Here is a 15,102-nt window from a genome sequence, read left to right on the forward strand (position 1 = left end):
CAAGTAATATTAAAGCTTTATGAGAACACACACCCTTCCCAATGTGAAACTAATTTTTAGGTAGTCATTTGCCAAAATAGGATTTCCAATTCTATAAGCCACCTTAAAGTTAACTTCCAAGCATTCAACATCAAAGTAAAAGATCATGAAATTTAATCAATTTTGAAATTTCAGAAAAATCATCTTCCCAACGGAATAATTTCATAAGCTTCTAAATATGAAGAATAAAAAATAAATAATCCTTCATAAAATTTATTTTATATTAAGGCGTCTAGAGCCATTTTATATCATTGTACCATATAATGATATTTTATCGATCACATTGCTCACTACTTTAAGGTCTCTTGCTTTTACTCCTCGATTCACATCTCCTCAAAGAAGGAAATCAATTTGTTAAAGTTTTCATCATAAGCAAGATGGAAATTGTGGGTTTTAGGAGCTTATGTAGTTAAGGTAGCGACGATTGATCTCCACTTTAAAACCAAAAAAAAAGATGAGCGAGAATAGAGCCAACACCAAGAGAAAGTGTGGAAATTAAAAAAGTTAAGAGAGGAAAATCTAAAGTATTAGAAGAAGAGAAAGGCATTAAAAAAGATTTGAGAGAAGGAACTCTCAATAAATTAAAGATTGTGAAAATTCAAAAGGTGAGTGAGGATCAACGAGTTCGAAGGTGGTGAAGAGAAAAGTGGCATGAAACTCACCGACAAAAGCCTTTTATGAAGAAGACAAGCACACTGGTAAAATAGGCAGCTAATCAAACATTTGGAAGAAGAGCAAATGCGTGAGGCATTGTCAAAGAGATTTGAGAGAAGGAACTCACAATAAAGTAAAGATTTGTGAAAATTCAAAAGGTCAGTGAGGAGCGACGAGTTTGAAGTTGGCGAAGAGAAATATAACATGAAACTCATCGAAAAAAGTATTATATGAAGAAGACAAGCACACCAGTAAAATAGGGATCTAATCAAGCATTTGTAAGAAGAGCAAGCACTTGAAACATTGCCAAAAAAGGACGACAAGAACTCTTAGCTTCCCCTGACTCCTAACAAATTACCAGTAAAATAGGGAGCTAATCAAGCATTTGGAAGAAGAGCAAGCACTTGAAGCATTGCCAAAAAAGGGCGACAAGAACTCTGAGCTTCCCCTCACTCCTAACAAATTACCAGTAAAATAGGGAGCTAATCAAGCATTTGGAAGAAGAGCAAGCACTTGAAGCATTGCCAAAAAAGGGCGACAAGAACTCTGAGCTTCCCCTCACTCCTAACAAATTACCAGTAAAAAAGGGAGCTAATCAAGCATTTGGAAGAAGAGCAAGAACTTGAAGCATTGCCAAAAAAGGGCGACAAGAACTCTGAGCTTCCCCTGACTCCTGTTCCCCTGACTCCTAACAAATTACCAGTAAAATAGGGAGCTAATCAAGCATTTGGAAGAAGAGCAAGCACTTGAAGCATTGCCAAAAAAGGGCAACAAGAACTCTTAGCTTCCCCTCGCTCCTAACAAATTATCTTTTAATTTTATTTAATTATTTATTTATGATTTTTTTTTTTTCTGTTTAAATCTTCAACCTCAATACCTTAGTAACTTCTTTAAACATAGCCCAAGACAATGTGGATAAGGCGCTGTTTAGAAGAGTAGATATAGCAGAGTCCTTGTATAAACGCCAAGTATCATTCAAGTAGATATAGAATAGAAGAAAAAAAATTGGGAGAAATTTTCAATAATTCTCATTTTTCCTTTATTCTTGGGGTTGCTTGATAGCAAATTGGATTCACCAAATTCTGAACTTTGTAATTCCCATTTAACAAAGGTTTAGTAAATCCTGAACTTTAAATCCCTAAAATTATTCGTTGGCAAGATATTTAGTCTGAGGTAATTTTGAGAAAACTGTTCAAAAGAAGGGCAAAAAGAATCAAATCAAGAATTTAATGCTAAACTCGGTCAATACATCCAAATCCTACACTTAAGGAAGCCCAAAAAAAATTTAGGCTGGATTTGCCCCAACTCCTCAAACTCTACAAATAAACAGCCCTTTTTTTATATTCAAGCATTGTTTCATCATATCAAAGTACCAATATAATATTACCCAGCAGAAACCACACAATTTTAATATATGAAGTCACCTAATATATAATACAATTAAGTAGAACTGTGTTGTCATATGTCCATATCAAGATAAAAACAGAGGTAACAAGGGTACAAAATATTTGATAATATATATTACTAAAGAGAAATGTTTCTTCCACCGAAATATTCATCACAGCATACATATATATATTTATAAAATCACATTCTTATATGTCTATAAGAAGTGTTTAATTATGCTGGTAAAGAAACATATCTTTGCTCAAGTTCATTACATGATAATATATTATAAGAAGGCATTTGAGAGGAACTAAAAAGGCGATAACCTCACAAGCAGCCAAATTGGAGTTCTAGGGGAGTTGGCCTTTCTCTTGCAGGCTCTTCACAGTTTCGTAGATGCCTTGAGCCGCTGGGATGAACTCGAGGCCCAGGTCCTTCAGCTTCTGGTTGGAGAACTTGAATGTCTTCTTCCTTGGGTTTATCTCATCAGAGCACCTGCACCAATATTAAAGCCAAATGATAGAGATTTCTGATATTTTTGTAAGGATGGAAATTCAATATCAAGCCACATGTATATATCCGACTTATTATAAAGATTCACTGAATCTACTAAAGAAAAAACATTCGAATCATGTTGTCTTAATTTGTATTTGTGAAAAGTTTGGGCACGAATATGAACAATTTTGTGTTTGCTCAAGTGAAACGATTATTAAATTCTTAAAGAGAGGCAAATTAAAAGAGACAATACTTATAAGAAACATAGTTGATTTCATAAATCAAAAAAAAGAAAATGAAATATATAAAACATTAAAACAAAAGTCCGCATACGCCAGAGGTCGGTCATATTGAACATATTGAATATTAATATATTGAATATTAATTAAAATTTTAAAGTCACAATTGAATTAGTTGGCAATAATTGCAATTATCATACATATTAAAGTTGATGGGGTAGGTGGAGAGAAAAAAAAAACAAGTTTTGACTCCAATTTAGTCAATAACAGTCCTTGGCTGCGGTTGTACGAGCCGAAAAATGATGTACAATTAAGAGTAATTTACATCTAAATCATTTGTATTTAGGCTTCAGGCTTATTGACTACTAAACCTTTTTTATGTTTATTTCCGATCACTAACTTTTGTATATAATCCTAATTTCTACTTTGCACTTTACACCTTACACCGTTAATTAAAATTAATATCAAAGAATGATGTCGTAACATGACTAGGCGTTGATATTATGTTAATTAACTTAAATAATCAAGATACTTTTTTTATTATCCTTGCCCAATGATAAAACTACACGTCACTATGGCTATCACCCTCGATATGGACCACCACCCTTGCGTCTCTATTTTGCATAGCCAATGGTGGAAGTGCAGCTGAAGAGTCTTGATCGTACAGCTTCTATTCAGTTACTGTCAAAATTTATTCATTAAATTAAAAAGATTTACATACAACCTCTATATTTTTTTGTATTTATATATCTAAACATAAACTGTAATTTTTACAGGCATGTCATCTTAGGAAGGAAAAGAAATATTTTATTTTTTTACTGTGATATTTTATGTGATATGAAAGATTAAAGTTTAAGATTGATGATCCAATCTCAAAAAATATAAATATTAATATTGCATCATCGTAGTTAGATTGCTACATACCGAATAAATAATTAACAATTAATAATTATTTTGCAATTCAACGTTTTTTTTTTTTTTAAATCTATAAACTTTGAACTTCGGTGCACCCAACCGCCATTCAACCACCACAACCGCAGAACAACGTTTTTCATTCATTAATTTCTTAGTAGGTTTTCATCTGTGAGTGGTCCCGCTTGCCATTCTGTGCGTGCGAAGCTTTTATTATGTGAATTTAGAAGCTTGCTTCTTTAATATATGCCAATCAATTACTATTTAGAAGCTTGCTTCTTTAATATATGCCAATCAATTACTATATCCACTAGCTTTTAATGAATTAAATATAATTCCACCAACCAAGAACTGAGACTTGGATAAAATCGACCCCTAAAAAAACTAGAAAAATATAGATTGTAATTTGAGAGTAGCACCAATTTAATACAATATATTTATGACGTTTATAAATAATTTGAGATAAAAAAACTAAAAAAAAATCACATAAATAACATGTTAAATCATTATTAAAATTAAAAAATAAATATAGATAACAAAATTAATTTAGCACGAAAACAGGAAAGAAAAGAGTAATGATACACTCCAAAAAAAAAAAAGCAAAATTAAATAACCTCATTTAGTTCGAATAAATTGAAGGAAATATTACCATACTAATCCATCTCCTCAAATGGTTATTTAAAATAATTGTTTTATATTTGTTCTTAAAGAGTGTCTAAGAGTTTTATTAGTAGACACGACTAAAAATTGCTGGCGACCTACTTCTTATTAGTCAAAAGTGATCCAAGAAAAACACAACTTTCGCCATGTTATGGGAGAGAAGATTTGGTTCCATGAATCAAAATCTCAAATTAAATGTTTATATAATTTTTTTAGAAGTGAAATCTCCACTAACCACCATTCCACGCGCATCCGCGTTACTGGCGGATGACTTTCAACACCCAACGACTACGCAAGTTTTGGAAGATGCCAATATAAAATGGTATGACATATGAAACATGTAATGCACGCGAAACAGAGTGAAGAGTTTGAAATCGTGGGTCATTCACTTTTAATTCTTAGATTATAATAGAAACATACTGAACGAAAATATAATTGAAAACCACATATTTTAACCAGTCTCTACTCCTAACATGTTTTTTAATAACTACTGATGAAAAATAAAACTTTATTTTATTTGAGAATGGTCATTATATGTCAATAAAGAAATCTATAATTGAAAACCGCGCATGGAGAATAGGAAAAATTATTCCATGCGGATCCGCGTCCTGCGGGCGGACGCCGCTCCGTAAATCACATGATTTACGGTCCTGATGTATTTCGGTGGGCCCCACCTAAAATTTTTTATTTTTTTTTAAAAAAACGGAAATAATCCTGACCGTAGATCATCGTGATCTACGGCCAGGATCGGACACCGCATGCAGAGATGCATGCGGTGTCCGCACGCAATAATCTCCCGGAGAATAGAGGGTGGATGGCTTACCTTGTGGGGACAGCGTATTGCGGGAAGAGCTTGGCGAGGATGCGGACAAGGTCCTCGCGATGGAGGACGGACTCAGCACAGAGGTAGCGGCCGGAGGCGGCGGGGGCCTCAAAGACGAGGATGTGGGCGTCGGCGACGTCACGGACGTGAACGTAGGCCTGAACGGCGTTGGCGTAAGTCTTCGCGGAGCCGTTCAGGTACTTAAGCACATGCACCGCACTTGCGTTCACTGCCTCCTGAAGCAGGGGGCCCAGAACCAGGACAGGGCTCACCACCACCAGATCCACCCCAAGCTCCCCGGCTAGTTCCCACGCAGCTTGCTCCACCACCGCTTTGCCATAGCAGTACCAGTTCTGCAAATTGTGGAGAATGAAAGCTGTTTAGCCCATTGGTTCAGGCATGCCTCTATGTGATGTATGTGCATGTTTGTGGATTGTGAATTAAATTCGCTTTTTTTTTTTAAAAAAAAAGATGTAAAATAGGTGGGATTTAGTTACTTTTTGAACATATAACGCCCCAGCTAATTGAATTACAGCTAATGACGATGATGAATTCCCACCATTAAATCAATGTATATAATGATGAAATTGATGGTCACTCCCTAAATTTATATTTTTAGAGTTGCTTCGAGCGAGATAATCTCAAGCCAAAAACAACTTAATAGTAATTTCAAGTCATACAAGCTTCAATAGAATACGAGCAACTTTCAAATTGATAATAAAATTATCGGCCTTAATCCAACATATAATCGATGATCAGTATTAATTCCAAGTTAGTTAATTTTTACTCATCAAAAACTGCAAGAAATATATATAATGATTTAAGAGGCTCATCTCATTCTCTCTCTTTCGTGACTTAAATCACTATTTCTCAACCCTTCCACTTCGAAATGGAAAAACTCTGACACTTCTAAGATGAAACTAACGAAAATAAGAACTACACAAACAATTCAATATAGGGTTTCTCCGTGAAATTCTAGCTCTGCAACTTAAGGAAATAAAAGAGGAATAATCAATACCTTAGTTTGCTTGCAGAAGTCCAGGTCGCTCCAGCACGACTCATCTACGACTACATCCTCACTGCGCTTAGGATCCATCGTCATCGCCCCAACTGACGAGGTGAACACCACTCGCCTCACTCCAGCTTCTGCCGCGGCCGTGATCACATTCCTCGTCCCTTCAACCGCTGGCTGCACCATCAGCTCCTACACCCAAACACAGATCAGAGGCATTCTCACCCAAACGTAACGACACTCAATAAATTCAACAGATCACAACAAAGCAATGCCCTACAGGATCATCGGTCACAGGTGAAGCAGGGTGGAAAACGCCCTCGCATCCCTTAATCGCCTCACGAAGCGCATTCAGATCGAGCAGATCAGCTTTGTAGAGCACCAGCCGCTCCGATGCCCCTTCCAACGCCTTCAGATGCTTGCACTTCGCCTCATCTGCTCCAAATGAATCAAAACTCATTCGATCAATAAAATCCGAGTTGACAAAAATCAAAATCGAGGAAAAAGGTAAGTGGATTAGGACAGTACCTAGACTCCGAACTGTTCCGTGCACGGTGTATCCGCGCTCGAGGAGAAGCTTCACGATCCACGATCCGATGAAGCCATTGGCCCCGGTGACACAAACCCTTTTCCGGCGGTCCGTGGTGATGGATAACTCGTTGCCGGCGGTCATTTTAACAGCGGCGATGAGGGTTGGTGGATGGGGTAGAGAATACCGAGAGACTTTTCCCGAGTAAAGACACCGAAAATGTCGATTTGCAGTGGAAGCACATCTTGTGAAAAGGCATATTTATAGGCATAAAAATGGCATGGATTTTAATTTTTTTTCATTTTTAAAAAATAAAAAACTAGATTAAGGTGTGAAATTGTTCGGTTGGTGTGCTACACAAAAAAAATCGCTCCACCAAACTTCTGCGCTCAATGAAAAAGAAACCCTAAAAGGGTTAGTGAGGTGTAGCCATCGGAACTGGAACTGGAACTGGAACTGGTGGGGAGAAAAGTATGGAGGAATTTTTTTAATTTATAAACACTTTTAAAGTTGTCATCGGTGTGTATGTAACATTAATCGCATTAAATTTGGTCTGCTTATGTTTAGATCAAATTTAAGCTCATTTATATGCAGTTATATGCTGCATAATTGTTGAGAATGTAATTTATTAAAATCATATGTTTGAATCATGCATATTATAATCAAATTTTTAATGCAATTGATTTGCCTAAAATAGTCAAATAAGTACTTATATAGATTAATAGATAAGTTAAAATTTTAAATGCTTTGTCAATTTTTTATATTAATAAATATTTTTTACTAATTTAAATTAATAAATAATTCAATAATATTAAGCTTAGTATCTAATTACCTGATATTACTTAAATAAGATTATAAATAAAAGAGTTATGAATTTCTTGCTTTCATATAAATTAATTACTCTTAAGCTTTATTCAGTTAAAACAAAATAATAAAAGAGGTTGTATTAAATTTTAGGGTTTAGCAATAATCTCTTTAAGCTTATAAAAATTTTCTCTGATGTGGTAATGTCGACGAGAAGTTAAAAGAGAAATGCTAAAAATTAGTTTATGATTTTTGATGCATGTCGGAAGGACTGTGGCGGTAGTGTAATAATTTAGCATCTTAATATTGTACGAAGGTTCGACGCACAAAGATAAAAGGCATAATAATAAGCAAAAAGAGATCCCTTGACTTTTACAAGAAAAATCTTAGAAAAAGTAAAAAATCATGGGGTCTAGTCTAGTTAAAATAGTCTACTAGGTAATTTTGAGTACATGAGTCCACTCTTCTTCTGAATTATAGAAGATAGAATCACAAAGTTAATATGCAATGACAACTTATCAATAATCGCTATAACGGGCTGCAAATGTTGTGGTCGATGGTCATGAAGGCAGTATCCTGCCATGAATGTTATAGATGATGGTTATAGCAATAACTTGTCATGGAGGTCATAGTTGCAAGTCGTGGTAGTAGTTGGTCATGTTGGTCGTAGAAGATTGCTTCAAGAACGTCGATTGGCCATGAGATTGTATCAAGAAGTTATGTGTGAGTCACATATGATATAATTCGTCACATAGATCGTAGTGGTGAGTTATGATCACATTTGTCAGCTATTGAAGACGATGTTTGGAGTTGGACGAGTTATGGGTCCCATAAGTTGTATTTAATCATATATGTCATAACACGGATCTGTGATAATGTTCATAAGTGTCAGAGGGTGTTGTTGAGAACTGCAGGAGCTTTGATAACATTTGGTGGTCATATAGGCCAAAATGGAGAGCAACACGAGTTGTAATAGTGTTCATAGGCCGCAGAGGCTGAAGTTGAGAGTTGCACTAGCTTCGATAACATCTTTGTAGGCACATGAACCAGATTTGAGAGATGTATAAGCTGTGATAATGTATATTAGTTGCAGAGGCCAAAGTTGAGAGTTACACTAATTGTCAAATCATTCGTAGGCCACACAGACTAGAGTTGAGAATTGCATTGGTTGTGATAATGTTTGCTTGTAGTAGAGGCAGTACATGAGTTGTGCCAACGTCCGTAGGCCGCAGAGGCTGAAATTAAGATTTGCACAACTGTGATAACATCCATAAGTCATAGAGGCGGGAGTTGAGATTTGTACAGGCTGTGGACGACATAGATCATAGTAGTGAGTTGCAATGATGTCCGCAGGCCATAGTTGTCGGAGTCGAGAGCAGCTTGCACATAGATCGTAGTTGGTCATATAGGCTATGGTAGGGAGTTACATTGTACCTGGGTGTGTTGTTACATGGTCTTGTGATTCGTTACTTTGTAACTTACATCGAAATTCTACATCGCATATCGTGATTCAATAAAGAGCTTCATTGCAAGGAGCAGGTGACAGTCGATGGTGGCTAACAGTGTCTGGCAAGAGGTTATTGACTGTGTTATGCGGCTGCAGTAGCATGAAGCATTTGTCGGATCTTTGGTACAAAAAGAGTGAGCTTCAACTCCTTCTTTCGGTGCTTTAGGCTTAGATATCGTTTCAGGTCCTCTCTTAAGAAAGGGGTAAGGTTGTACTTACAAAATATGAGAGAGGCCTACATGCAAATAAGAAAGAAAACTGACCACTTCATCGGACAGCCCGGAGAGTTCCCTTGATTAGATAGTATTTTTGTGAGAATTCAAGTGCATAAATAAGATTAAAATTAAGTGAACTTGGGCTCGTTGGATTTATCTTGTCAAGAAGCTCGATTTGACCATAAACTTCTCACATTTAGAATTAGGTTGTCTTCTAATTGAGCACCACAAGTATCTAAAAATGATTTTACGGGTTGATCTATGCTAGAGTTGACTCGGTATTAGTTAATGTTGGTGTCATTATGTTTATCTTATCGAACCGATCAGTTTCACTATAAGTTTGTTGAAATTAGAGTTCCTAATGATTTATAATTAAAGCTTGCATATTCTTTTCTCAAAAAAATTGCTTAGAGATTCATACCACGCATCTAGATCCATGTCAGATGATGAATTTTTTTTGATGGTGTATCTGTTGTGTTTTTATTTATTGGTGAGGTTAACTTCATTATCAAATCAGTTTGATTCATATTTCTCTAAAACTTATATATATATATATATATATCTGTCTGTGTGTGTCTGTGTTCAATCTTATATTGTCTTATAAATCACACCCAAGAAATAGATCATCGGTCATGAGGAAGAGAGAAAGGGAGTGCGAGTGAAAGAGGATTACACTGAAGAACACTAAATTGAGAGAATTGTGTAGCATTTTATTCATGAAATGCTCATCTATTTATAGACAAGGGGGTAATAGAATCGAAGTTACATTTTGCCCCTATTTAAATAGGGTTTTACAAATAATTATTAGAATTAATCTTTTGTGGGTCAAGGCCTCGCTACTCTTCAGCTCGGTCGGCAGGACTGACGAAGTGAACCGATCAGTATTTTCGGTCAACCGACTAGATAGGGATCATCAGCCGATTGATCCTTTAGGCAGCTCCGATCGGTTGAATTTCTGAAGATAGTCAACAAGATTAATTTGTTTGGTTCAAAAATATCAATTGGATGTATCAATGCAGTCGTCAGCTCTCAATTCTTGACGATGGAGTTTCTTTCGATTAAATAAAACTAGGTCATCGGGGAGAGGGTGAGTTTAACAATTGCTAATGTAATATATTAGTGTATTTTTTAGACCTGTTTTTGAGATCTGGTAAGTCTACATATTTATTTTATGTTGTTGATTTTCTTGAAGTTTTTGGAGTTAATTTGATGCTCAATTTATTCGTCGTTCTTTATTAATTTTGCTTCATGCTTGATTTTTAAAATGTATTTACCAAATTGTAGAGCATTTTTTATTATATTTTGAGCATATTTTATCTATTTTTAATAGCTTCATAAATAAAAAATTAAAATGTTTCTTGTTAGATTTGTCTTCCTTAAAGATTTGATACATCTTTATATATGTAGGGTTTCTGAAGCTATCTAGTGTCTGTTTTGAACACTGTTTTTACCAGTGTACCCGAGACATATTTTCTACTTATTAATTATTTTTTCATAATTTTTGAAGTCATATATTCATGATATAAGATGCTTCTATAAAATATGTATTTAACAAATTCAACAATCAATAAATTACTTTTATGTCCTTTATAAAAAAAAATTAGAAAATTTTATTATAAATATCTATTGCATTATCTAGATCCCTTTTCTAAGTTTTTTTTCATTTTTCCATTCTCTAACAGAGAAATTTTAGAGAGAGAAGTGTAGGAAGCTTAGAGAGAGAAAGTTCGATTTGAGAAATGTAGAGCCAATTTTGTTCGTCGTGCTAGTTGGGGAAATTGTTTGGATCTTGGTATGCTACTGTTAACGTACTTTAGATTACAACTTCGTTTTTTTAGTAAAATTTTGATATTTTATTTGTCAAAATTTCATACAAATACAAATTTATGGAGATTTCCTTACTTTTCAATGCGCAGTATTTTATATGTTGTATATTAGATTGTGCTGAACAAATTGAACGAAAAATAATTTATTTTTATTGGTTCTTTTGTGTTATATAATATTTTGCATATGTTGGCATGTATGTTAAACCTAATACAATTTATTGTAGAATAAGAAATGCTTGAAATAATATGTTGGATGTTTCATATAAATAGTTTTACAAATTACGATTGTCGATATATGCAAATTTACTTCCCGTCAGTTATATTATTAATTGTGTCTACTAGTTTGTAACACTTCCTACAGCATGTTGTGATATTCAATATATCAAAATTTGTAGTATTTATATGCTTCTGTATCAAAAATATATGTCAAATGATAATAAAAAGGGGAAGTGCATGTGGTTATGGTGGGTGTATGCATGTTATGTGCAATCAAATAGAGTCATAAGGTTTTTTTACCTAACAAATTATCCATATGTGTGTTTGATATGCCTGAATAATTGTGAACAAGTGAAGGTGTAACCGGAAGTGGAGTTATAAGAGGCATAGAGAAAATATGAACAAATGTAGGTATAAAGGGCGGAGGAAAAATATTAAATTAATTCAAAGAAATAAATGAATTTTGATTTTCATGCTTTTTACACTTATAATATAATATTATTTTTTGTTGTTACTCAGCATATGCCAACTACAGTTATAATTTCGTTTACTGACATTGTGTTAGACATTATACATGATGTTCCAGTATGTTCGCTTTATTTTTTTGAATGCATGTTTATTTATTTATTTAAATATTGAAACCGAGGTAGATTTTAAGTGTCCTACTTAGCTGTGGTTGCTCGCCCCTACTTTACTCGCATGTGTTGTTTCAGTGAAGAATAAGGTTCGGGTTGAGTTGAGACTTGTGTTAGAAGTGGGAACTTGATATTAGGTATTTTAGTACCTTAGAAATATATTTTTGATAGTCATGGTGATGTTTATATTTTGATGAAAGTGAGATTAAATCATGATTGTTCTATTTGTTTTCTTTTTGTTGTATTGTGTTATGATTTGAATGAATTTGGATATTTTTATTATATAATAATTAATGATATTAGTGTCTTTATATTTATGACAGATTGAAGAAAAATAAGTAAATAAGATTCTTTCCAAATAGATCTTGAGTGATAATTCATCTGTTATGACCTCGATACGAGGTGACCTGCCTCAATACTACAAGTTGCATCAAGTTGAGTTGTGACATAAATTTTAGTATTAAAGTTAGTTTTGAAGCAAGTAATCTATAACCAGATTCATGGGATTGATTAGTAGATGAGTGTGAGAGTTTTGAGTAGTTTAAGATTAATTTTCTTTTCTATCATTTCTTATATATATGTTATATTAACTTATTGCATGTGCATGTCAAGGGTAAGTATTGGGTTAGTATGGATCCCCAAAATCAAGGTGTGATAATTGAATCGAGTTACAGTCAGGTTGAGGCAATACAAAGTACAATACGAGCTCTTCCGTCAGGTTCAATGACTTAATTTTCTAGTTTGGTGGCTCAATTGATGGGCGATGCTCAAAACAGAATGTATACTTTGAGAGTAAAGGATGGAAACTAATATTTATAGTTATCCCTGAGATTGAAGTCACCTCGTTTCAAGGGAGAAGTAGAACCTCAAGTAGCCAAGGATTAGCAATTGAGACTAGAGAAATCCTTTTATAACATGTATCCCCGGTGGTGTTTTTACTTGATGGTGAAGCTGAGTGCTAGTTGCTATGCTAGTAAGAAAATAAGTTTCAAGGCAATCTGAATGTTGAGATTACTTAGAAGCAATTTACTGATACATTTAAAGATTGACATGAGGCTAAGTTTACTGCATTAGCAAGATAAGTTCCACATTTAGTAGTACTACAGAGGAGAAGTGTTGTAGATTTTTTAAAGGGCTCAATGATAACTTAAAGCATCGACTTATTCTATTCAAGATCAAAGTTTCTCTGAGTTAGTGGAGAGGGTATGTTTGATAAAAAATGATCTCATATCTATTCAACAACATATGAATGTGAACCAGAAAAGATTTGGAGGGGAGTCTTTTAGAAGTGGTGGCAGTGGGAAGAAGAGTTGATTTGGGTCGTATGACTCTGGGAGAGGTTCTATAATTTGTAGAGGCAATGGTTCACCTATCTCGATGAGTGATGCTCTAGTTTGTGCTTCATGTGGAAAGATACATTACAACCAATGTTATTTATTCTTTGAGCAATATTTTAGGTGTTGCAAAGTATCCTAAGAAAGCATCGAAGAGTGAATCTGATACTCAAGTAGACTAGAAGGTTGATAAGAAAATAGATGGTTGTCCAATCAGGAACTTTCAGTGAAAGATCATCCAGCAGAGGTGGAGGGAGTTCTTTAGAAGGCAGACCAGAGAGAGTCAAATTAAGACAATGTGTCACTCCTATTACTATTGTTGCAGTTCAGCCTAGAGTTTATAGTTTGACTTAGCAGGAGGCTAATGATGGATTCAATTTTTTGACAGGTACATCTTCTATTTCTGCATAGCCTTATAGAATTTTATTTCGTTCATAAACTACTCATTAATTTATTTCTGAGAATTTTTTGCTTTCTTAGCCATTATTTCTCTTGTTCTACCTTCATATTTTTCAGTTCTTTAACCTATCCGGTATTATTCAATGGCTAGTGAAGTTTGTATCCATGGCAAAGAGATTTTGAATGAAAAATTGGTGTCTGAGTTAACTGCATTACAATTGACTGAGTTTGATGTTATCTTGCGTATGCATTTGTTTAGTAGATATGTGGCTTGTATTACTCAAGCAGCCAAATGAACTCTTAGTATATTATTAATTGATTTCTTAAATATCCATATTATTTATCTATCAAACCCTCATAAAACAAATATAGTTAATTTGGACCATATTTGTAAAAATAAAATAAAATAAAAACTTGGTCCATATTTGTCTTGTTCTACTCGTCAAATCTATAAGAAATTTTTCTTCAAAGATAATTCAATTTGCACCTGTGGGACCGGATTTAGGTTAGAAATATGAAATATTTATGATTTTTATAAGAAATTTAAATTTGGAGTAAATTCTGAAGAATAAATGGGCGGCTTAAACGAATGGAGGTCAAATATTTGGTTAGTTTAATCCAAATGAAAGAGAAGGGGTTGGTGGGTGGGAGGACCCACCCATGACCTGCCTATTACGACTCCGATTATTTCTTGATTCTCTTCCGCTCTTTGAAGATAGTGCTGGTTAGCGGCGCACTAAGATTTTAAAGAGGTGTGGTAATATAAGTGGTTGAACCCCATTTTCGCATGGGACTGGTGGGCGGGTTGACTGGCTCACCGGCATTCATGTGGTGGTTAGTTTTTTATTTTATTTTATTTTATTTTTTATTTTTTTATTTTTTGGTGTATTTTCTTATGTCAAATGAAAGGGAAGGGGTTGGTGGGAGGGCGGACCCTATCACTCACACAAAGACATTTTCTACTAGTTGCAAATATTACGTATGATGAGCGTATGTGATATATCGAATGTTATTTTTTCTTGCACCGGTTTGCTTCTTAGACGTATACGTGTTTGCATGCACGTAATATTTTTTCTTCCTCCTCTCCCATTCGTCAACAACAACAGTTTTGCCTGAATCGATGACCGTAGAAAAGGGTAAAGTTATAGGCATTATCGAGCACATGTAATTTTTTAAGTGTTTTAAATGTAAATTGTATCAAGAGTTTTTAGTATTGTGTAAGTCCGCCTTAATATCATCTGACAATACTTCTCCGCTCGCTATTTTTTCCTACAAATAACATTTCTAAAATGTTTTGGGTCATTTATATGCCTACCGCACAATTATAATATATTTATATATCAAACATTCAAAGTTTCATATTTACCTATATGACACCTAAATATTTAATATCACATAAAAAATCATTACTATTTAT

General features: G+C 34.3%; 1 protein-coding gene across 1 annotated transcript; it reads right to left on the reverse strand.

The window, feature by feature from the left end:
- Nucleotides 1-2,269: 2,269 nt before the first annotated feature.
- Nucleotides 2,270-7,138, reverse strand: LOC110024447 (cinnamoyl-CoA reductase 1-like). Its single transcript, XM_020724419.1, has 5 exons — nt 6,749-7,138; nt 6,501-6,655; nt 6,227-6,412; nt 5,209-5,561; nt 2,270-2,574 (listed from the first exon to the last, which is right to left on the reverse strand). The coding sequence occupies exons 1-5, from the start codon at nt 6,891-6,893 to the stop codon at nt 2,430-2,432; spliced, it is 984 nt and encodes a 327-aa protein (XP_020580078.1). The 5' UTR covers nt 6,894-7,138; the 3' UTR covers nt 2,270-2,429.
- Between the last annotated feature and the right edge of the window lie 7,964 nt (nt 7,139-15,102).

This window comes from Phalaenopsis equestris, unplaced genomic scaffold, assembly GCF_001263595.1.
Source record: "Phalaenopsis equestris unplaced genomic scaffold, ASM126359v1 Scaffold000002, whole genome shotgun sequence".
NCBI lineage: Eukaryota > Viridiplantae > Streptophyta > Magnoliopsida > Asparagales > Orchidaceae > Phalaenopsis > Phalaenopsis equestris.

Bases quoted from the DNA above. Each gene is read 5' to 3' on its own strand.
- LOC110024447 (XM_020724419.1), bottom strand. From the start codon at position 6,893: ATGACCGCCGGCAACGAGTTATCCATCACCACGGACCGCCGGAAAAGG. The intron at 5,562-6,226 runs GTATTGATTATT...CACAATTTGCAG, and splicing joins ACTTCTGCAAGCAAACTAAG to AACTGGTACTGCTATGGCAA. The intron at 2,575-5,208 runs GTAAGCCATCCA...ATATTGGTGCAG, and splicing joins CAATACGCTGTCCCCACAAG to GTGCTCTGATGAGATAAACC.